Raw genomic sequence first — 23,626 nt, forward strand, 5'->3', positions numbered from 1 at the left:
ATGCTACCACTGGCTCAGATAATGAAGAACAACAAAATAAGTTACCATAGCTATGCAGATGACACACACATTTACGTAACAATTTCACCAGGAGATTATGCTCCAATTCAAACACTGAGTAAGTGCATTGAACAAATCAATGACTGGATGTGTCAGAACTTTCTCCAATTAAACAAAGATAAAACTGAGGTAATGGTTTTTGGAGCCAAGGCAGAACGTATAAAAGTTAGCGCTGAGCTTCAGTGTGCAATGTTCAAAACAACAGATAAAGCCAGAAATCTAGGTGTAGTCATGGACTCTGACCTGAGTTTCAACAGTCACATTAAAACAGTTACTAAATCAGCCTACTATCACCTAAAGAATATATCTAGGATTAAAAGACTAATGTCACAGCAGGATTTGGAAAAACTTGTCCATGCTTTTATCTTCAGTAGACTCGACTACTGCAATGGTGTCTTCACAGGTCTCACTAAAAAATCTATTAGGAAGCTGCAGCTGAATTCAGAACGCTGCTGCTCGAGTCCTCACTAACACTAAGAAAGTGGATCACATCACTCCAGTTCTGAAGTCTTTACACTGGCTTCCTGTGTGTCAAAGAATAGATTTCAAAATACTGCTGCTGGTTTATAAAGCACTGAATGGTTTAGGCCCAAAATACATTTCTGACCTCCTGCTAAATGATGAAGCATCCAGATCTCTCAGGTCTTCAGGGACTGGTCAGCTTTCTGTCCCCAGAGTCAGAAGTAAACATGGAGAAGCAGCGTTCAGTTATTATGCTCCAAATATCTGGAACAAACTCCCAGAAACCTGCAGGTCCGCTGCAACTCTGACTACTTTTAAATCCAGGCTGAAGACTTTTCTTATTGTCGCTGCTTTTAATTGAACTATTCATATCTTAGACTGCACTGTAACTTTTATCCATGTACTTTTTTCTTTTAATGTTTAATTGACAGCACTGTAACTTTTATCCATGTATTTTCTTTTTTAATGTTTATTTTATTAGCTTTTCTTTTTAATGACTGATTTTAAATGCCATTTTCTTAATCTCTTTCATTTTTTGTAAAGCACTTTGAATTGCCTTGTGTTGAAAAGTGCTATATAAATAAACTTGCCTTGCCTTGCCTTGTGGCATAATTACGAAACGTGTATTCCCCTTTTTTTGTGCCAAATCTGGGTTTCACATGATTTGTGGAGCTCCCTCTGGTGTTATGATCATGGTATTCCTTGACCTTTGGGAAGAATGTTGACATGTACATGGGTACCATAGAGGTGTAGTGGATCTTGTAGACCAGGCCCATTGCAAGTAGCTGTACTCTGTCGTCTACTCTAAGCCATCCTAGGTGGTCAAAGTGGGCAGAGGTGAAAGGTCAAGCAGTAGTCTGACCAGTTTATTTTGCGATGTTTGAAGTTTTATTTTTAGCGCCTTGGAGGTGCTATGGTACCATGACGTGCAAGCATAGTCATAGTACCCTTGAATGAGTGCTCCTGCCAGAGTTTTCAGGGTGTTTTTGTTTACCAGAGAGGAGATCCGGTATAAGAATCTAGTTCTTTGATTGACTTTTTTTATTACATTGGATGCCATTTTGTCACAGGAGAGGTTTGCCTCAAGAATAGATCCTAGGTATGTAATTTCCTTCTTACTTGTGACAATAATGTCGCCCACTGCAACTGAGAAGTCGTCGGATTTGCTGAGATTATGTTTCGAACCGAAGAGAATGGACTATGTTTTACCCAGGTGTAATGATAATTTATTATCGGCGAGCCAGGTGCAGATTCTGCCGAGCTCGGAGCTGAGGGTTTTTTCAACCTGCAACCCGTTCCTGCCAGAGACCAGCAGGGCTGAGTCGTCCGCGAACAGGAACAAGTTGCAGTCACATGCTGATGACATGTCATTTACATAAATTAGGAAGTTAGCATTACATTACTTAGCCTTGTCATTTTTAGTAGCCTTACCATGAAGTTATTATTTTATTACATGAAGTAAACCAAAATGTTAAACAGTAAGAGTAGTCATGATGGTAAGTATTTCGTGAAACATTTGAAGAGTAGCCTACTGCGCCCTCCACCGGGTGCTAAGGAAGCAGTTCAGGGAGAGTCAAAGGCAGGCATGGAGCTTTTACATTACATTACATTACATTGCATTTAGCTGACGCTTTTGTCCAAAGCGACTTACAATAAGTACATTCGACCAGGAAGACACAACCTTGAAGAAAACAGAATCATATAAGTATATCAGGTTTCATAGAGCCAAACATTTCAAGTGCTACTCAACTGGCTTTAGGTAATCCATTCCTTTATTGGTATAAAAGTGCTTCGTTAATCGTTCTAACGCTCGAAGTGGAGTCGAAAGAGATGAGTTTTCAGTTTGCGCCGGAAGATGTGCAAGCTATCTGCCGTCCTGATGTCAATGGGGAGCTCATTCCACCATCTTGGAGCCAGGATAGCAAACCCACGTGTTTTCGCCGATGGGAACTTGGGTCCCCCTCGCAGCGAGGGCGCAACGAGTCGTTTGGCTGATGCAGAGCGTAGTGCACGCGCTGGGGTGTACGGTTTAACCATGTCCTGGATGTAGGAAGGGCCAGATCCATTCGCAGCACGGTAAGCAAGTACCAGTGTCTTGAAGTGGATTCTAGCAGTTACCGGAAGCCAGTGAAGGGAGCGGAGGAGCGGAGTGGTGTGGGAGAATTTAGGAAGGTTGAAAACCAGACGAGCCGCTGCATTCTGGATGAGCTGCAGAGGTCGGATGGCACATGCAGGTAGACCAGCCAGGAGGGAGTTGCAGTAGTCTAGGCGTGAGATGACGAGAGCCTGGACCAGAACCTGAGTCGCTTTCTGAGTCAGCTGGGGACGTATCTTCCTGATGTTGTAAAGCGTGTATCTGCAGCAGCGGGTTGTAGCAGCGATGTTTGCAGTGAAGGACAGGTTGTTATCTAGGGTCACACCCAGATTCCTTGCAGTCTGAGTCGGGGAAACAACTGAGGTGCCGATGTTGATTGTCAGGTCAAGAGTTGGACAATCTTTTCCCGGGAGGAAGAGCAGCTCAGTCTTGTCAAGGTTGAGCTTGAGGTGGTGAGCAGACATCCACTGAGAGATGTCAGCTAGACAAGCAGAGATGCGTGCGACGACCTGGGTCTCTGAGCGGGGAAAGGACAGAATTAATTGGGTGTCGTCAGCGTAGCAGTGGTAAGAAAAACCATGCGGGCTAATGACTGATCCGAGCGAGTTTGTGTACAAGGAGAAGAGGAGGGGACCAAGAACAGAGCCCTGAGGGACCCCCGTAGTTAATTGACAAGGGTCGGACTCAGACCCTCTCCAAGTCACCCTGTAGGTACGGTCTTTCAGGTATTAGGTGAGGAGGGAAAGTGCAGAGCCAGAAACTCCAAGTTTTTGGAGAGTGCGAAGGAGGATCTGATGATTCACCGTGTCGAATGCAGCAGACAGGTCCAACAGGATGATGACAGAGGAGAGGGATGCAGTTTTGGCAGTGTGCAGTTCCTCCGTGACAGCAATGAGAGCAGTTTCTGTGGAGTGACCTGCCTTGAAACCAGACTGGTGCGGATCCAGAAGGTTGTTCTGATTGAGATAACAGGAGAGTTGTTTAAAGACTGCGCGTTCAAGTGATTTAGACAGGAACGGGAGGAGAGAGACAGGCCTGTAGTTTATAACATCAGACGGGTTGAGAGTGGGTTTCTTTAGGAGAGGGTTTACTCTTGCCTCCTTGAGACTGTTTGGAAAGTGACCAGAAGTTAGAGAAGTGTTGATGAAATGGGTGAGAAACGGTAGAATATCAGGAGTGATAGTCTGAAGGAGGTTTGAAGGGATAGGGTCCAGAGGACAGGTGGTAGGGCGGGCAGAGGTAATGAGGGTAAGAACCTCACTTGGAGAGAGAGGGGAAAAGGAGGTTAGTGTGTTGGTGGAAGGAAGGTCTGGTGACCCAGCGGTGAGTAAAGGTGAGTCAGAAAAAGAAGAGCGAATATCATTAACCTTTTTTTCAAAGTGGGTAACAAAGTCGCTTGACAGAAGGGAGGAGGGGGAAGGGGCTTTTGGGGGGTCCAAGAGGGTGGAGAAGATGGAAAATAGTTTTTTAGGATTGGAATAGGAAGATTGGATCTTATCTTGAAAGAAAGTGCTTTTTGCCTGAGAGATCGAAGCAGAGAAAGAGGAGAGGAGAGCTTGATAGGTTAGGAGGTCGTCACGGTGTTTGGATTTCCACCATTTCCGCTCTGCTGCCCTAAGGACGGTTCTATTAGCACGCAGTGCATCATTTAGCCAGGGAGCCGGAGGGGACTGACGAGCCTGCCGAGATGTCAGAGGACAGAGCGAGTCCAGAGTGGATGAGAGAGTAGAGAGGAGAGTTTCTGCAGCAGAGTTTGGAGGCAGTAGTTGGAACGAATCAGAGGAAGGGAGGGCTGAGAGCACCGACGAGGCAAAGGTAGAGGGAGAGAGGGAGCGAAGGTTACGGCGGACAAGTGTAGGATGGGAAGAGATTAGTTTGTTATGTTTGGAAAGGGATAGAGAGAATGAAATGAAGAAGTGATCGGATGTGTGGAGCGGGTTTACAGAGAGGTTAGAAGTAGCGCAGTTCCTTGAGAATATGAGATCAAGGACATTGCCAGCTTTATGAGTCGGTGGGGACGGAGAGAGTGAGAAAGCAAAGGCGGTTAACAGCGCTTTGCATGACATTCTTCTGGACGTGTTTCATTGTGATGACAGTGAGGGTGAGTCAATCTGTTTGTTGGAAAGACAGTCGTTGTGGAAAGAAAAAGAAAAGAAAATTGTTAGAAGAGATAATTATTCAAAGTGTTGTTACTTTAAAGTGTTGTTACTGACCTTTTTCTCTTTTATTTTCTTTACCTCACCTGTAACTGCTGAGACGTTGAGGAACATGCACACTGACCTGCTCTGGCAACCTGATTTCCACTGTACGTAATAGTAGTTGGTTATGGTATATTATTTATATACATCAAAGGCACAATGCACCCCCCAGAGACACACATGTATTGAGTGTGATATTTTGCATAGGTCATGTGAAATCATCTTTACATACTAGAAAACTGTAGGAGCGGCAACTTGTTTTGAAATTGAATTTTTAATATCCGATAATAAAGTTGATCTGTTTTCTTTATTCTTCTCTCTTCCCAGCTCCATCCATCACCATTCTCTGTTCCTGCAGGTCCTGCTTGCTAATCAATGCTCATATGTTTTTACACAATTACAAATAAAGTCAATGTATTGTATGACATGAAGTTGTGCTTCATTCGGAGTCAATAATACATTAATTCTGCCTTCAACTGCACAATGATTGTGGACTGCATCGACATCCATGTAGCTGCCCCGCAGTAAGATGAACCAAGCAAAGAGGGTCACCATCATGCCCAAGGACATCCAGCTGGCCCGCCGCATCCGCGGAGAGAGGGCTTAGACTGACCTGAGACCAGCACACCCAAACACAACGGCTCTTTTAAGAGCCACCTACAGTTTCAAAGAGTTGCAATCCTACGTTATTATAATGATTAAACTGGTTAATGTATCACTTAGTTTACTGAACCGTGATGAATGAAAGAAATGAGTGAGGTAGTGGTTTACTGAAGTTACAAAGACATTAATATATGAGTAACAGGTCAGTGTAAACACAAGCTTCTGTCAATTATGGATCATTCAAACTATTTATATAAAAATATGTAATAAAGTTCTAAAACAAGTATTCGGTATATTCCTTGATAGCTTTTGGAGAAGGTTGTTTTTAAGTTTACTAAAATCTATCGCTTCAACTGTTTCACTTTATAAAAAGGGAACAGGTGAGTAGAGCATCATTGAGTTTCTTATTCTGTCAGTAAATTATCCAAATGAATGTTTTTAATTATTTTAGTCAACCCTAAACAAATTGATTGTACCTTTTAATAATGACCTTACATGGTCGGCAAAGTTAAATTAACTTCAGAAAATCAAATCTGTTCTGAGAAAAAACTAATAAATGTTTAAAGATAGGAACTTGCCATCCCACTGAAAAACAGTCCGTAGAGATTTAAAGGCGTAGTTGTAGTTCAGTCCAACGTTTCATTTTGATTCATTTCTCCAACAGTCAACTATTTTCATAAAGAATATATATTTTTCAAAGTCAACTTTATTGTCCATCTTACTCAGTTTGTGTTTATAGACAGAGAGATCAAAAAGACGTTTAAATAAAATTATACAATTTACATATATGTATACAAATATATATATCCTATATACACCATCATGTATAATGATGGTGTATGATGTAGAACAGGGGTGCCCAACCAGTCGATCGCGATCGACCGGTCGATCGCGGGGAGATTCCCAGTCGATCGCAAGATGTGTCTAAAAATAGAACAACAATATTCTGTTTTATCGTTAATGTCCTATAACATAATCTTCCTGTGCCAGAATAATGCACTTGAACGCATCAAAGCTTTGTGATTGGCCGGCGTGACCCCATGTGTCGGGGCGTGGCTAGTGGGCAGTGCACTAATTCGCTAACGTTGTCCGTGTCAACAGGAGTGACAGTCCGCACACAAACAAGACCGCAATTATGGCAGAAGCAAAACATATATATAATTTTAACTCTGAGTGGGAGGATGATTATTTTTGTATTTATTCCAATTCAAAGTCCATCTGTCTCATCTGCAATGCGAGCGTGGCTTTATCGAAGAAGGGTAATTTAGGAGCGGTATTTCAAAACAGTGCACAAACGCGATGAGACGGAACTCCCTCCTAATTCTGCCCTCCGCTCCAAAAGGGGAGGGGCCTGAAAGGACAGCTAAATGCACAGCAGTCCATTTCCACCAGGCCCAACAACAAGAGCAAGGCTGCTACCAGAGCATCTTATCGTGTCAGTCACGTTCTTGCGAAACACACGAAGTCTTTCAAAGACGGCGGAGTTGTGAAAGAAGCTTTCCTGGAGGCTGCGACGCGCTTTAGGTGGACAGTAAAAATAACAGTAGCATTTTCAACAGGTTTTTGATATAATAAAAACTCAAGTTAGATACCGTTATTAATCATCTGTAAGTTTTAGTTTGTTTGAACTTATTCATTATAATTATTGTACAAAATGGTATAAGAATGCAAACTTAAATTGATTATAGTCTATTATCAATTCAGGTTAAGAAACTAGTGTTGCTTGCATCCTATTTAAAAAGGCATTTCTTTTTATAATCTACTAAAATGCACCAAAAAAAGGGTTTGATTCTATTAATTTTGTCTTTTTTTTAAATTGCACTTTGGCAGCAGATTCCTGTGTGTATTCAGATCTGAGTTGTCTTATTAGTAAGCCTCATTTATACTTTTGTAGCAACACTATTTTTATATAATGGCAAAGAAAGGGTTCAGAGTCTTTTCTTTTTTCACTGTGTCATATGTGGCAGCACTGTTCAATGTTTATTGAAAACATTACCCACTGTAGTATGTGACGTGTGAATAAACTCCAACTCTGTATCAACAACATGTGTGTAACTTCAGTTAAATACTTGTATGTGTGTAGATTAGAAAGAGGTAAGATAAAGGATCTGCAGTATTTTATGAAGTATTAATCGTACAAAGGTCAGTTTTATACAAGTAGAAGTGTGTATTCACCTGGTAGTAGGCTGTCAGTAATGGCTACGCCTCTCTATTTGGACTGGTAGATCTCGGCAGACTGGCAACTTTAAAAGTAGCTCTCGGTTCAAAAAAGGTTGGGCACCCCTGATGTAGAAGGAAGTGTGGTAGATAACAAGTAAATATAGAGTTACATACAGATCCATGTTACAGCAAAAGATGGAATAACTAAGAAGCACGCAGTATAATAATAATTACATGCAACAATTAAATAACTGCTCAGCATCTCCACCACAATCCCAATCTGCTGTGTCCTGTTTTCCTCCCCCCTGCATAACACCCCATCACACATACCAAACACAACGCAGAGTCCGAGGGTGTTAAGAGTATGTTTATTTAAATGTCCTCCTCTCTACTGGCCAACACAGGGAGCATATGCTGGGTGTAGAAGTTCTCCAGGAGGAGGAGATTTCCATGCCATGCAGGGTCTTTGGGGATGAGGATGATGATCGCCTCCTTCGTGGTCCACACAACAAAGTAGCAGAGACTACGGTCTGTGATGTGCAGCTGCCCTTGGACCTGGTGCCAGTATGGGTGATTCTCCTTGAGAATATATGACTCACCCTCCTCACGAAGACAGAAGGATGGTAACTGGACTGCCTCCGTGATGGTCATGTTCCTCTGGCTGTGTGGACACTTCACCTCCAGCAGGGCAGATGGCTGCACAAGTCCATCGGGTGATGCTCCCAAAACACCCGACTCACTCACAAAGAGACCAGACTCGAACACTGTCACGCGATAGGCCTGCACAAAAGCCTTCACCCCTTCGGCCTCGTTTACAACCCCCCAGTTGACAGTTGGCGATGTCTCTGGCCAGTGGGTTGTATGTCTCCTCTCGCTGTTGGTAAAGTTGAGACACCGGCTGGACTACTTTTTAAGTACCAGGCTTCCTCCACTGGCACTCAACATCTGTGGAGCTGATCTGCCACATGACAAATATTGCCAATGCTGCAGCGTGGCTGCATTTGTACATCTCCTGTGCACAATCACAGACAGCGCTCTGCATCGCGCCATCGTCTCCCATGCAGATCTGTAAAAATAAAGTAAGTACCATTTGTTAGCATGCTATAATAGATTGAATGAGCAATAATACAAGGATGGTCCGGATCTGGGGGTGGGAGGGGTTATTTTTCCATAGTTTTGTCCTCTTGTCTGATTGTTGTTATTGTTTGTTTTTTCTGTATTTTTTGTAATTTGTGTTGTATTGGTTGTGATTGTACATTGTATTTTTCTAAATGTGTATGAATACATTTTTGAAAAACATTTGATCAACAATAAAAAAGGATTTGGTCAGGATCTAGACTCAGTGTGTAGTTTATTAATTAATCAATGCTCTCTACATTAGGAAAACACATACCAGGTGTACCAGAGGGAGTCACACACAGCTGTGCCTAGATAACCAAAATCCTTGAATCTACACACAGCAAATAAACTCAAATGACACAACGAGAAAAAGGAGATCACACATACAGTATAGTCGATATAAAACTGGCCGCTTCAATCTGAATAGCAACTAAAACAAAACACGGGAGTGTACCTTGTTCTTGTAATCACTAATGTTATCCACAGCATACACAGAGACCACGAAGTTATTCAGGAGAAAACTAGTTACTAAAACAAATCACGTTAGTGTACCTTGTTAGCTAATGTTAGCTAGCTGACATTAACATTACACATTGCACTCATATTACTCACCGAAACCTTGTAAAGCCGGTCCCGCATGCTGGCTCTTACAGAACCGACTAACTCCCCTTTCATATAGGTACAGCTCTCAACGTGCCCAGACTTGTAGTGATGTTCACCTCGTTTTATACTTTTCGCCTCATTCTGAAAGAATGTGGTGAAATGTGCTAACGTGACGGCTGTCTTTGTGATGGTGACGCGTATTGTGCGAGACCAGAGACCTGTAGTTCACTGAGCGGTTTCACACAAAAAAATGTGTAACTTCACAGTTTTACGACACATTTTAATTTTTTTGACTTGCAAAATGTTCTTTTAAATTGACAAACATCATATGTGTCATTCGTGGCACAATTCAAACGGGATCAAAAGATAACCTTTCTCTCTCCATTGACTTCAATGTATAATTTTCCCCTTACGGTGGTCCCCCATGGGACCTTATTTCGGAAAAATTATGTATTGAAGTCAACGGAGAGAGAAAGATTATCTTTCGATCCCGTTTCAATTGTGCCACGAATTACACATATGATGTTTGTCAATTTAAAAGATAATTTTGCAAATCAACATTTTTAAAATGCGTCGTAAAACTGTGAAGTAACACTTTTTTTGTGTGAAACCGCTCAATGAACTACATCTCCCGTCTCGCACCACACACCAAGACGGCCGTCACGTTGGCACATTTCACTTCTTTCTTTCAGAATGAGGCGGAAAGTATTAAAAGAGGTGAAAATCACTCCAAGTCTGGGCACGTTGAGAGCTGCACATACACACAAGGGGAGTTAGTCGGTTTCAGAAGAGCCAGCATGCGGGACCGGGATTCTGGGATTTGTAGTCTTTCTAGTTGCGTATTTTTCATTGTCTTATATTTCAACAGTTTTACAACAAACTGTGACTTTTTTGACATGGAAATGATTTGTTAAGATTGACAAACATCATATGTGTAATTCGTGGAACAATTCAAACGGGATCGAAAGATAAGTGTTCTCTCTCCATTGACTTCAATACATATTTATTCCGAAATAAGGTCTCATGGGGCAAACAAACCGGTTTCTCTCCGCAGCTCCATGTCTGTGTATCTTAAAGGTTTAGGTATTGTCTAAGGGGAAATCATAGCCGCTTTTATTTTGAAGTACTCTGCACCGGAAGTGATGATCCCGCTCTTTCTAACTGGGAACCAGATCGCGTCTCGTGGGTTCTCTCTCTACATCCATGGTTCTCTCTCGGTGTTCCTGAGGAAGTGTGTGTGAGCAGCTGATCCATCGTCTGTGTGTCTGGATGAACCTCTGACTTTGTGCTCTTTCTTCTGAAGCCTTTAGCTCGGACTCTAGAAGCTAAGTTAGCATGCTAGCTTAGCATGCTAGCTGGTAACACGCTAGCAACACAGAGTGAGAGAAACAGGAAGTGGTGATTTAGTAAACATGAGTGTTGTGCTGCTCTCGTTGGTGAAGCAGCGACTCACTGCAGCTGCTGAAGACATCTTTGTTCTGTTTGAAAGAACGATAGCAGAGTACGAGGAGGAACTGTCTCGTTCAAAACAGGAGAACGAGAGACACCGGAAACTACTGGACGCTGTTTTACAGCCTCAGCTTCAGATCCACAGAGCAGGTCTGTTCCCTCTTTATTAACTCTTTAGACTCTCTATTATCACGTTAGACACCGCGGTGAAGTTAGTTTACTCTCCATTATCACTTTAGATTCTTTATTAAATCTCTCTTTATTGTTCTTCTTCGGTTGGCAACCAACAAATGGGTGCATTACCACCACCTACTGGACTGGAGTGTGGAGCAGTAGATTGGCAGGAAAAATAAAATAAATAAATGCAAATAAAATAAAAACAATAAAACCTAAACTCTTTTCATAATTACAGTTGTTTTTAAGAATTGTTTCAGCAGTTTAAAGACTTCCTCTGATGTCCCCAGCAGATTCCCCACAGTGTTTGACAGTTTCCGGTTTATTGCAATCTGCACAGAGTCCAGTGGGGTGCATGCCAATTATGTGAGTTTCTGGTTTAGTCCTGTGTGTCCTTAACCGCGTAATGACCTTTTCTTCCCGTGGGCTCCTGCTTCGTCTTCTACCCCTACATGTTTCTGGATGCTGTAGAGATGCCTTCCTGTATCGCTGACATCACAGTATTCTTGCCAAGTTTTCCGTAAATGAACATTAATAATGGTTTTAGCTAATTTGTATACTTCCTCATTCCCTTCTACCACAAAATGAGCAGGAACTCAAAGGAAGGACATTTCAAGCCCCCTACATTTTAACCCAGCATACCGACCTCCCAGATTTCAAGCTCCACAGAGCTGCTAGGCTGTCAGATGCTGCAAGAACTCTGGGCTGGTTGTTCTCTTCAACCCATTTCAGTGCTAGCCATATTCCCACTAATTCTGCAGTGAATACTGAGAGATGATCTGAGAGTCTCTTTGTTACTGCTACTTCACATTGAGGGATAAAGAATGCCTGTACGCCCACTCTCTGGGTCTTTTGAGCCATCCGTGAAGATGAACACTTTATTTGTGTGTTCGTCAATATGTTTTTGTGCAAACTGGTGTTTGTTTTGGTTTATCTTTTAGTTTAAGCTGCAGACTTGTGTCGATTGCTGGATATTAAATCTCCACGGAGGTATAGGCGATGATGAAACAGTGGGACTGACTTCTAACCCGCACAGAGATGCATTTAAAGTGCTAGAGCATTTCCTATCCACCCAAAGCTGTTAGTTGTGGAATGATTATGTTCCCAACACTCCAGTACGATTGCCATTGCGGGGTGAGCATTACTATGCCCTCTAACCCAATATGCCAACAAAAGCTTGATCCTCCGAATCCGCAGTGGTATTTCACCCACCTCAACCTGTATTGCTGATACAGGTGAAGTTTTCTAAATGCTCCACTACATATTCGGAGAGCCTGAGCCTGTACCACATCACGTTTAAGGTTGCTTTCTGCAGCAGACATATAAGCAATGCATCCATAATCCAGGGCTGCTCTCATTAGAGCCCAATATATATTTAGTGATGAGGTTCTCCTTGCTCCCCAATCTTGCCCAGAAAGACATCTCAGTAAATTATTAATCTTTTTGCAGTCGTCTCTGGTTTTGTCAATATGCTTGCCCCAGGTAAGTTTTTCATCACATAGGATTCCAAGAAACCTAACCACCCTAACCTGTTCTAGGACTTGTCCATATCGTTTAATAAATACAACTAGCAAAGCATATGACTTGGGTTTTTTCAATTGATATTTTTAAATCCCATTTGTTTGCTCATTCTTCCACCTTACCTACTGCAGCTTGCATTTTCCTTTTTTAAGAACTCTATATTACGACCAGTGTTTCCGTCAGACCAGGGTTGAGAGGGCGTCCACTGCGAGAGAGGGGGTGCACGCTTGAATTTTGACTTGAGTCGTCCCTTATAGATACTGTCTTTTTACGTTAGTGAGCCGGATCATTTGGCTCGGCTCTCTTAATGCGCCAGCTCTTTCGGCTCCCAAACGGCTCTTCATGTTACCACAGTTTACCACGGAGCCTCAGTTTCGCCGCTGCGAGGCTCCGGTGCTCGCAGCTCACGCGCGTGCTCAACTAGCACGGCTCATCGCGTCCAAATCGCGCACTTTCCGTGTTGTCCTGTAGCAGTAGTGCTGCACGATTCTTGCTCAAATGTGAATCACGATTTTCCTCCATAAGAATTGAGATCACGATTCTCATCGTTTCAATGAAAATATTTATTGCACTCTTACTCTTAGACGTGACGTGAGTACAATGAATTTAAACGGACAACATTTGTCTCTCTTGTAACAAAAACATAGAGTAACTAAAATGAATTTGACAGCCAACGACTGTGGCTTTAAACAAAGTGCTTGACTTAATCTCAAGTCTCTCTGGTAACAAAACATACAGTAACTAAAATAAAGATATTGCTGCTGCTTGAGTGCTGAACATAAAAAATAGAATTTTTGCAGCTTTATAATAACACAATGTAAACCTTGCAGTAGCACCTGTCCACAGTGGACACCCAACTACTGTACAACAACACCAACCTGTTTGTTACAGGGTGATGGCTTTCGTTATCTCTTTGTGCCTTCGTGAGCTGTGTGAATATGGTGTTCCGTTGAATAACGTTTGGCTTATGGATGTTTGCGTCGTTGTCTGGGGGTTTGATTTTTTTTCCGGGTTGTCCTTCTTTGCTAAAGCATACTGTATTTTATGGTGACGTTGCAGGTGATTTAATTGGTTTGTGGTGTTACCTGACGTCGTTGCGACGATGCGAGAACAATGCTTACAGTGGACGACTTTTTGTAAGTCATCATCAGGATCAAATCCAAAAAAGTTCCAACAACTTCCCTCTCACTCTCGCCAGAGTCGCCACCGGGATTTTCATCGGTGTTGTTGTCATTGTCCTCGACCTCCTCGTCACTAATTTCTGTTTTTCTTGTACTACTGTCGCTCTCGTCACTCTTTGCTAATCAGTGCTAATGCTAACGCTTCTGTAAACATACTGCCGGCTCCTGCAGTCAGTGAGTGTTGCCAGGTATACTTATTATAAGCCACATTGGGCTTATCTTTCTGTAAAGTTGCTTGGTAGTAAGTAATAATGGTTGTTGCGGTTGTGAGCTTGTAGATAGGTTATTTTCAAATAGCCGACCCGACATATATAGGGTTAAAGTGCTCATGTTCTTTTGCGCTTGTTTTCATAAACCTGGTTGCTTATTCCTTCCGCAAAAACTGGCAACACTAGTGGCTGCAGCGTTCACACTGCATGAGAGGAGGAGAGACAGACAGAACACTACCATTTGCATGCGATCATGGTACTTTAATGTTAAATGTATAGAGTATATTTGCTTTACATCCTTTAAGTATGATTGACATTGCAAGTTGGTATTATTCAGAAGCAAAATAATATATATTTTTTAATTAGGGCCTGAGCACGGTTCTGCACTTTCGACCTGTTTTTGAGGGGGTTACGACACTATTCATGTAGCGACATTTGGCAACGCCGGCAGGACGGGTGAAAATGTTAACATTCTGGATTCGATGGGTGAAAAATGTCCAACTTGCTCTCTAGCGCCACCTGTGTAAATGCAGTTTTTCGAAACATTTACAAAGTCGCAGCGTAACTCTGACGGACCTGAAATTTTGCACATTTATCCGGGTGCAGCAGCTCTACATATTATCTAAAAATCCCCATGAAATCCCGAAGCTCCGCCTACTTTGATTTTTTTTTTATTAGCATAATGTGAAAAACAGTGAAATATTAACTGAAATTCCAATTTCTTGATTTTCCACACCAAACTTAGTGCACAGCCTCAGTGGAGGGTCAGACACATTACCGTAGAAAATGAGCACGAGGTGTGGAAAAATGTGGCCGACATCAATCAAAACGTATTAGCAAAAAGGTGTGGCCTACACATAAATGCTCACAATTCATCCAAAATGTATCCAAATATCACAGATTTCGGTGGATCGGTTCAGTGTGTCTTGGGGAATAGGCACAACAAACAATGTTTATTTCGGACAATAGGGGGCGCCAAAAACACAACTAATTTATATCTCAAGAACCGATGGACTAAAAAAATATATGTTGTCATAGACATACTAGCAGGGTGAGTATAAACTGAGATTTAAAGGGTCGCAACCAATGATAAATGTGGGCGTGTCGTATTCATTTTTTTCTCGAAATCGAAGGGTTAAAAAATGTACCGAGCCATAAGTAGGGGAAAAAATGAGTTACAGCCTTTAAATTTGGAACGCATGTCACAGGCCACAACCTTTTCCAAACTGTAGAAAAAAATCGTACGTTTTAGCAAATATGGCTCAGTAGCACCCCCTATTGTGCGGTAGTCAAATATAGTTTCTTCGAACTACCCGAAACTTGGCACAGAGATTCCTCATGGAAATGCGGACATATTTTAAAATGGCTTCCATTATCCCCGCCCCCTATTAAGTCGGCCATTTTGAAATATGTCCATTTTAAGCGCATTTTCACATACTTCTCCTAGGAAAATTATCGGAAAAATTCCAAACCAGGACAAGATCAGCCCATATCCAATGCGATGCTAAATTGCGAATGAATAATCGACTGCTCAAACGGGGAGCTCGTAAGCTAACGGAACATGTACCAATTTTGACGATTTAAATGCCACAAAATCGCTAAAATGACTTTTGGATGCATAACTTGGAACATCCGTCACAACCCACGTCTTTTTCCAGACTGTACAAAAAAAAACGTACATTTTTGTACACCAGCTCAGTAGCGCCCCCTATTGTGCGATAGTCACATATAGTTTCTCCAAACTACCCCAATCTTGCCACAGACATTACTGATGGAATTGCGGACATATTTCAAAATAGCTTCCATTAGCCCCGCCCCCCAGAAAGTTGGCCATTTTGAAAAATCGGCGTTATTCATGCTTTTCAGCGCATTTTCGCAAACACCTCCTCGGGAAAAGATCGGAAAAATTCCAGTCCAGGACAAGTTAAGCCCATATCCAATATCATGTTCAATTGTGAATAAAATAGTTGCTAGCTCAATCGGGGTGAACGTAAGCTAACAGAGAATGTACCATTTTTGACGATTTACATGTCTCAAATGACTCCAAACTACTCGTATATTTTTCCAGATATTCACGAAATGCTGTATACACATTGCTATTATGATAGCACACACATTTACCAGCAACAGCTCTGCTTATTAATTTCCCATTATGAACCATAAACACCCAATACATATAAAAGTCCTAAACAATGTATGGTGAAATGTTTTCCATCTTTGTTTTTCTATCTACGACTACAAACAGTCTTTCCACTACAAGCAGAACAGTAACACATCTTTCTATGCAATACAATAGAACACATAATTTAAACCAGCAGGATGTAAACGGAGGAGAACAGCCGGTCTGATTTAGTGTCATGTGATTATCCTGTAATGAGTAACATACACGGTGTTGATCGACTATATAAACAGTTCATTTATTGTCTCGATACATGTGTTGTGTAAGACATTTGAATCAATTTGATACGTCAATATTAAATGTACCTTATTTTGAAAAACTTTATTGTGAAGGACAAACCGGATGTCACATTTCCGGTATTGCCGGTTTAGGGAGAGACTTAATTCAGGTAGCTTGCCTTGGCTGTGTGTGTGCGCGGAGGTTTTGTCGTCGACAGACTCATTAAAATACCCACTTCTCGGTACATAGAAACCCTGCTCCACTTTGTCAAACGTGAGTAATATCGCAATTGGTGTGTTATACTGAAATGTGTTGACGTTGTATGCGTTTCATTGGAACACGCGGTGGGTGTGTTCATTGTTAATGCTAGTTAAGCTAATGAAGCAGGTCCATGCTACTTCACGCGGATAGCAATGCCCCAGTTTAGACCAGACAAAGAGCTATGTTAGCCTAGCGCATGTTAGTATCTAGCGCCACTTGTTTTGATGTACGTTTTTGTTGATAACCTCGAGAGTTTGTATCTTTCAGTATTGAGGTGGGCACCGTTAGATTCCGTGTCTTTACGGTCATAAACAATGTGTTGGATGTGGAGCTAGGATAAGTAATAAGGGAGCTAGGAGTGATTTTCGGTGCAGTAATAGGTTAGCATGTTTCGCTCGGGGCTAATTCAGAGGCTCACTGTTAGCATTGTGTGTTTTTTTTGGGAAAAAAAATGAAAACGATCAGTTAAATGAGTTTTTTTCCCGTTATATGGATATCAAATATTCATAGTTTATTAAATATTAAGGTTCCTTAGACGTTGTTTCCTGCAAATGACGCGATTTCGGGTCCGTGGGGCCTAAGAGGATAACAGAGTTTCTCGAAATCGAAGGGTTAATACCCGTATTACTTATCCAAACTGCACATACAATATATCCGATTAAAGCTGAGACTCCACAGATTATTTAAGTATAGTATCTAAGCGATCCGATCTCGCAACAGGGGAAGCAAACACAGACATCACAACACGTACCTTTTACGGGAGATCGTCTCACCGTAGCTGTCAATCTGATCAAAATACGTGTTGAATGGCATTAAAACGAGAAAAAACGCGGCTGAATCGGTTGATCCATAGGTTGATAATGTATATGTGGCTTTGAAGCAATTGTTTATAATCCATAATTCCATTTTTATGTAAAAATCGGAGCACAAAAGTTAGCTGCTAATGGTAGCTACCAGAGTGTATGCAGCTTCCGGTTTTGGCTACGTGTCACTCTCACTCCTTATTTGGTAATGTGTGTGTGTTAGACTGCGCTGGACTGCCGCATAGCCAACACCGGAAGCAGCAGCCACTCTGGTGGCTACCATTAGCAGCTAACTTTTGCTCTGCGATTTTTACATAAAAATGGAATTATGGATTATAAATGAAATAATTTGTTTATACAGAGACGTTAAAAACCTATGGATTAACCGATTCAGCCGCGTTTTTTCTCATTTTAATGCCATTGAACACGTCTTTTGATCAGATTGACAGCTACGGTGAGACATCTCCCCTAGAAGCTACGTAAAGGTACGTGTTGTGATGTCTGTGTTTGCTTCCCCTGTCCGAGTTCGGATCACTCAGTGATGATACTATATACCTAATTGCATACACTATTTCAAGCACAAATACATTTTTTTTTTCATTTCACATACAAACTGTCTTCATTTCTCTTCTCACCCACACCTTACCTAATCACCTACATGTCTTACTAGAAATGGAATGGAGACCTCTTTCATGCTGAGAACAAACACCACTGCCCTGCTAACAGGATCTTTTAAATTACATAGCATGCTATTTACAATTATATCTGATGACTTTCATCCTGTAATACAGTACAATACATATGTTGAGACTACATTTTAAGTCATACGCTAATATTAACCAATACACAGCTTCAATCATTACTTTACTTACCTTGACCACATAACAGCTGTATTGAAGGTTTGCTTTTTGATCAATAAACACAACAACAAAAAGCAAACTCCACTGGTATGGAACATACATTGTCTAATATCCAGAGGAGATGCGTTTATCGAGTAAACAAACGGTCAAGGGCAGAACGTCTGCACAACCCACTGCACCGCACGCCACGGTTAAGGCTCCTCCAGACAGCCTCCGCGATAATCGATCGTCGACGAGCCTTTACGGAAATGTGTTTTCCTTCGAGGCGGCGAGCCCACATACGTTTCCCGGTCGCTGCCGGAAGACCTGGTAGTCCGGGACGCGAATATTTGAGAAATGACGAACGGCTCAATTCGGAGGACACGCGCGCGTCTGCGATGACCGGCGACCCTCCCCTACGGGCGCTCGGACGCGAAGGCCCGCCCACAACTGCGTGCACGTCTGTGACCGCAGTTTTAATTAAAAATTAAATCGCCGATCATAGGATCGCCGTAATTTAGAAATGAGATCGCATAGGTGTCTGAATCGAGATCACGATCTTTTTTCGATTAATATATATATATATATATATATATATGAGGACATAAAACAGATAAAATAGTGCAATAGAATGTTTTGAGATGATTTGTGCGTAATTCTCTCACAAAGGAAATGTAAGATACACGTTTATGTATGCAAACATTTCAAAATAGAAAAATGAAATACTTTGTCAGGGAAGAATGTGCTCTTATTGGCAGTTTTTGATTTAAGTAAGACATTCCAGTTAAACAATGTAGTTTTTGATGACTACTGATTTTTACTTTTTTCTGCTAAGATACTTTTAGATACAGTTTGTAAAACTTTACAACTGGTAGAAATCACTTGGTAACACATTTAGTTTCTAAAAGACAAGTTTGGGATTTTTTTACAACTGGTAGAATGTCAATCACTTGGATTTTTTTTATGGACACTCGGCAGATTTGTGTGTAATTATCTCACAGAGGAACTGTAAGATACAGTTTTATGTATGCAAAACCTTAAAAACTAGAACATAAAATAATTTGAATATATTTTCTTTAAAGGCACTTTTGATTTTAACGCTATTTCAGTGGAACAATCCAGTTTTGTTAACATCAATGCCTTTTTCTCTTTTCTTGTGTTACTCAGATACTTTTTTGATACACTTTTATGTAGGAACATTTTACAACTGATAGATTGTCAATTATTTTGCAACAAATGTATTTTCTTAAAGACTGTGACTCTAAAAGGCAAGTTTGTGATTTTAACACTTTATTTTTCTTTCTCTTACTTTTGGATACAGTTTTATCTAGTAGGTAGAAAGTTAAGTACTTTTCTGAACAGATTTTCTTTAAGAATGTGACTTTGAAAGGTACGTTTTTGTGATTTTAACACTGTTTCGGTGAAACAATGCAGTTTTGATAACTTTAATAACTTGACTTTTTTTAAATGTTTTTTTTTAGATGCTTTACTATGAATTATTTCATATTATTCTAACATAACATTACGTGCTGTTTTCATATTTTCCACAAACAAGTTAGGTTTCTGCTTCTTCCTCGCCCGTGTCTATTCCATCACAACAATCAAGTCAGATCTATCAAATTAATCATCTACCTCTTCCTTTCCCCACCCTAGGGTCCAGAGTCAAAACTGCAACAAACGACTAATTTGATAATCGATTAATGAAACGATTAATCGACTATTCGGACTCTTATGCCTTGCACAATTTCTCAAGCGCTCTTATTTATCAACTTTTAGATTTAGCTTGAGGTTGTTTTAGGCATGTGGAAACTAACAATGAAGACAATAAAGATGAATACTTGATTCAAAAATACATATATTATTAAATTAACTTAACAAATTGTGAACAAAATTAACATTGCTTTTTATTTAAATTAAATAAATAATATTTCACATCAAAAGAAACAACAGTGTTTTAACAAATCGTATTAAATAATGTGATAACATAATTGTAAACAGAATAGCTGAAACTTTAACAAAATAAATAACTCAGTTTCCTCTAATCATTAACCCATGTTTGTATAAGGTAGTTAACTCCGTGTGATGCTGCTAGCATACATAACATACCTGACGTGTAAACGTTACTCGTGGATGGGGCTGCAGAGCTGCTAGAAAGACAGTCGAACCCGGTGCATTCCTCCGTCTGGATGTGGAGCACTTTTACTAAATGTTTAGACAAATTGCTCGTGTTACCGCCCTTACATGCTAAACTCTTATTGCACTATTGGCAAAGAGCATTGTCCACATCGAGACGGGTAACATTTAACCACACCTTGGAGCGCTTCTCTCCGCCATCCCCGCCGTGTGTTGCTGCATGTAGCAGCCGCGTGTGTAAACTGCCCGCCCCCTCGCACACAGACGGGGGAGAGATCTCGTCTGGATTGGAAAGATCGAAAATACACCATAGACGCATATTTTTCTCTTTTTGCATATTAGAAACGAGTTGGCGACACTAAGACTGCGATATAATGTTTTTGTAGCAATAATACATGACATATATTTTTAAAATGTCTCCAGTACCGATAAAAAGACCGATAACCTTGGAGCTTAACGGTGTGTAAAACACACGTGATGATGTCACCAACGAATCGACGACTGAATTAGTTGGCAACTAATTTTGGTCGTCGATTTTAATCTATTAAGTCGATTAGTTGTTGCACCCCTAACTGCAACATGTTTGTTGATCTTGTTTATTGGTATTTATTATTTTTATATTATTTATTTAAATGTATAATATATGTTGTATTGGTTTTTCAGTTGATTACCCTGACTCAACAGTTAAAAAGTTCAAATTATTATTTGTATTTGTTTTAAAGTACAATAAATGGATGTTTTCAAAGTCAATGAATAATCATATTAATCAAATTTCACATCAAAAGAAACAACAATGTTTTAACAAATCGTATTAAATAATGTGACGGAACTGTAAACTGAATAGCTGAAAGTTTAACAAAATAAATAACTCAGTTTCCTCTAATCATTAACCCATGTTTGTATAATAATAATAATAATACATAGGACTTTTATAGTGCTTTTCATGAAACTCAAAGACGCTTTGACAGAGAATTAAGAGGAGAAAAAAAGACAAGAACAAAAAAAAAAAAATGGATAACAAAGAAATACAAAAAGAGATAAACAGAACAGAAAATAGGGGGGGAGGGGGGGGTCAGTGGTTGCATGCAGTGTTGAACAGGTGGGTTTTGAGTGATGTTTTGAATGCTGTGAGGGAGGAAGAGTCTCTGATGGATTAGGGTAGTGAGTTCCAGAGGGTGGGTGCAGCAACGGAGAAGGCTCTGTCGCCCCAGGACTTGAGGTTGGTCCGGGTGGGGAGGGACAGGAGGTTGCCAGTAGCAGAGCGAGTGGGAGTGTGTCTATGGAGGAGGTCAGTCAGGTAGGATGGGGCCAGGTTATGGAGGGCTTTGTATGTCATCAGGAGGATCTTGTACTGAATTCTCTGGGGGATGGGGAGCCAGTGGAGCTTGATGAGGACGGGTGTAATGTGTTCACGGATTCGGGTGTGGGTGAGTAGACGGGCGGCGGAGTTCTGGATATATTGAAGTTTTTTGAGGATTTTTGCAGGTGAACCGTAGAGGAGGCTGTTGCAGTAGTCCAGACGGGAGGTGATGAATAATAATAATAATAATAATAAATAATATTTTTATAGCGCCTTTCAGGAAACCCAAGGTCGCTTTACAAGTCGGGTAGGGGGGGGGGGGGGGATTAGGGGAAAAAAGGCAGACAGGTTAAGGGGGGGGGGGGGGGGGGGAAGTAGCGGAAAAATAAACCTATTAAACTAACTATACAGTGGCGAAAGCCTTGGTAAAAAGGTGCGTTTTGAGGGCTTTTTTGAAAATGTCCAGGGTTGGGGCGCCGCGGATTTCGGGGGGGAGAGAGTTCCAGAGGGTGGGGGATGCCACACTGAAGGCTCTGTCACCAAAAGTCCGCAACCTGGTGCGGGGGGTGGAGAGGAGATCCTGTCCAGATGATCTTAGCTTCCGGGATGGAGTGTGGTAGCGGAGAAGGTCAGACAGGTATTGGGGGGCGAGGGCATGAAGGCGTGGATGACGGTTTCGGCAGCAGTGGGAGAGACGTAGACGGGCGATGTTTTTGAGGTGGAAGAGGCTGTCTTTGTGATCTGTTTGATGTATTTGTTGTAGGAGAGGGTTTGGTCAAATATGATGCCTAGGTTCCGGATGTGAGGGGAGGTTTGAACTGGGGAGCCATCTATGTTGAGGGTGAAGTTATGGATAGGTGTGGTGAGCTTGTTTTGTCCAATGATTATTATTTCAGATTTATCGCAGTTGAGTTTCAGGAAGTTAAGTTGGAGCCAGGATTTTATTTCAGTGATGCAGTTTGTCAGAATGGAGTGGGTAGCAGTGGAGATGGACTTGGTGGAGATGAGAAGCTGGATGTCGTCGGCAAAGCAGTGGAATTGAAGTCCATGACGGCGGATTATGTGACCAAGGGGAAGCAGGTAAAGGATGAATAGTAGGGGGCCGAGAACTGAACCTTGAGGGACACCTTGGGGGAGAGAAGCCGTGAGGGATTTGCAGTTATTGATGTAGATGAACTGGTTTCTGTCAGAGAGGTATGAAGTGAACCAAGAGAGGGCAGTGCTGGTGATGTTGAAGGTGGTTTCAAGACGGGTGAGGAGGATGGAGTGATTGATAATGTAGTTAACTCTGTGTGTTGCTGCTAGCATACATAACACCTGACGTGGAAACGTTACTCGTGGACGGGGCTACAGAGCTGCTAGAAAGACAGTCGAACCCGGTGCATTCCTCCGTCTGGATGTGGAGCACTTTTGATAAATGTTTAGACAAATTGCTCGTGTTACCACCCTACCGTACATGCTAAACTCTTATTGCACTTTTGGCAACGAGCATTGTCCACATCGAGAAGGGTAAAGTTTAACCACACCTCGGAGCTCGTTCTGTGTTGCTGCATGTAGCAGCTGCGTGTGTGTGAACTGCCCCGCCCACTCGCACACAGACGGGAGAGAGATCTCGTCTGATCAAAAATACATCATAGACGCATTTGTTTGCATGTTAGAAACGAGTTGGCGACACTAAGACTGTGATATAATGTTTTTATAGCAACAATACATGACATTTATTTTTTAAATGTCTCCAGTACCGATAAAAAGACCGATAACGTTGGAGCTTAACAGCGCGTAAAACACACGGGATGACGTCACCAACGAATCGACAACTGAATTAGTTGGCGACTAATTTGGTAATCGAGTCGATTAGTTGTTGCACCCCTAGTCAAAACGCCTCCCCCTCCAGACCCTCCCCTTCTTTTATATCCCTTTCCTGATTTATGGTCAGTCCCTGTGACTCTGTATCTGGCAGGTGTCCCCACACTGTTGGTTTAAACAAAAATAAGTAATCTTTCAGATAATGTAGTTCCTTTCTCACAGTATGGATTTAAAAAAAGAAGAAGAATAGAC

The 23,626-nt window shown here is 41.5% G+C and overlaps 1 protein-coding gene across 3 annotated transcripts in view; it reads left to right on the plus strand.

Annotated features, from left to right (window-relative positions):
* Positions 1–10,441: 10,441 nt before the first annotated feature.
* LOC117557233 (zinc finger protein 32-like) overlaps positions 10,442–23,626 on the plus strand; it is a 57,348-nt gene continuing 44,163 nt past the window's right edge. For all 3 annotated transcript variants that reach the window (XM_034232957.1, XM_034232956.1, XM_034232958.1), the window contains exon 1: positions 10,442–10,899. Coding sequence is in view for 1 of the 3 variants with exons in the window: in XM_034232958.1 (XP_034088849.1) it covers positions 10,713–10,899 (187 nt within the window). In the remaining 2 variants the exon portion in view is untranslated. The remainder of the gene's footprint in view (positions 10,900–23,626) is intronic.

The sequence above is a fragment of the Gymnodraco acuticeps genome, unplaced genomic scaffold (assembly GCF_902827175.1).
Source record: "Gymnodraco acuticeps unplaced genomic scaffold, fGymAcu1.1, whole genome shotgun sequence".
Lineage (NCBI taxonomy): Eukaryota > Metazoa > Chordata > Actinopteri > Perciformes > Bathydraconidae > Gymnodraco > Gymnodraco acuticeps.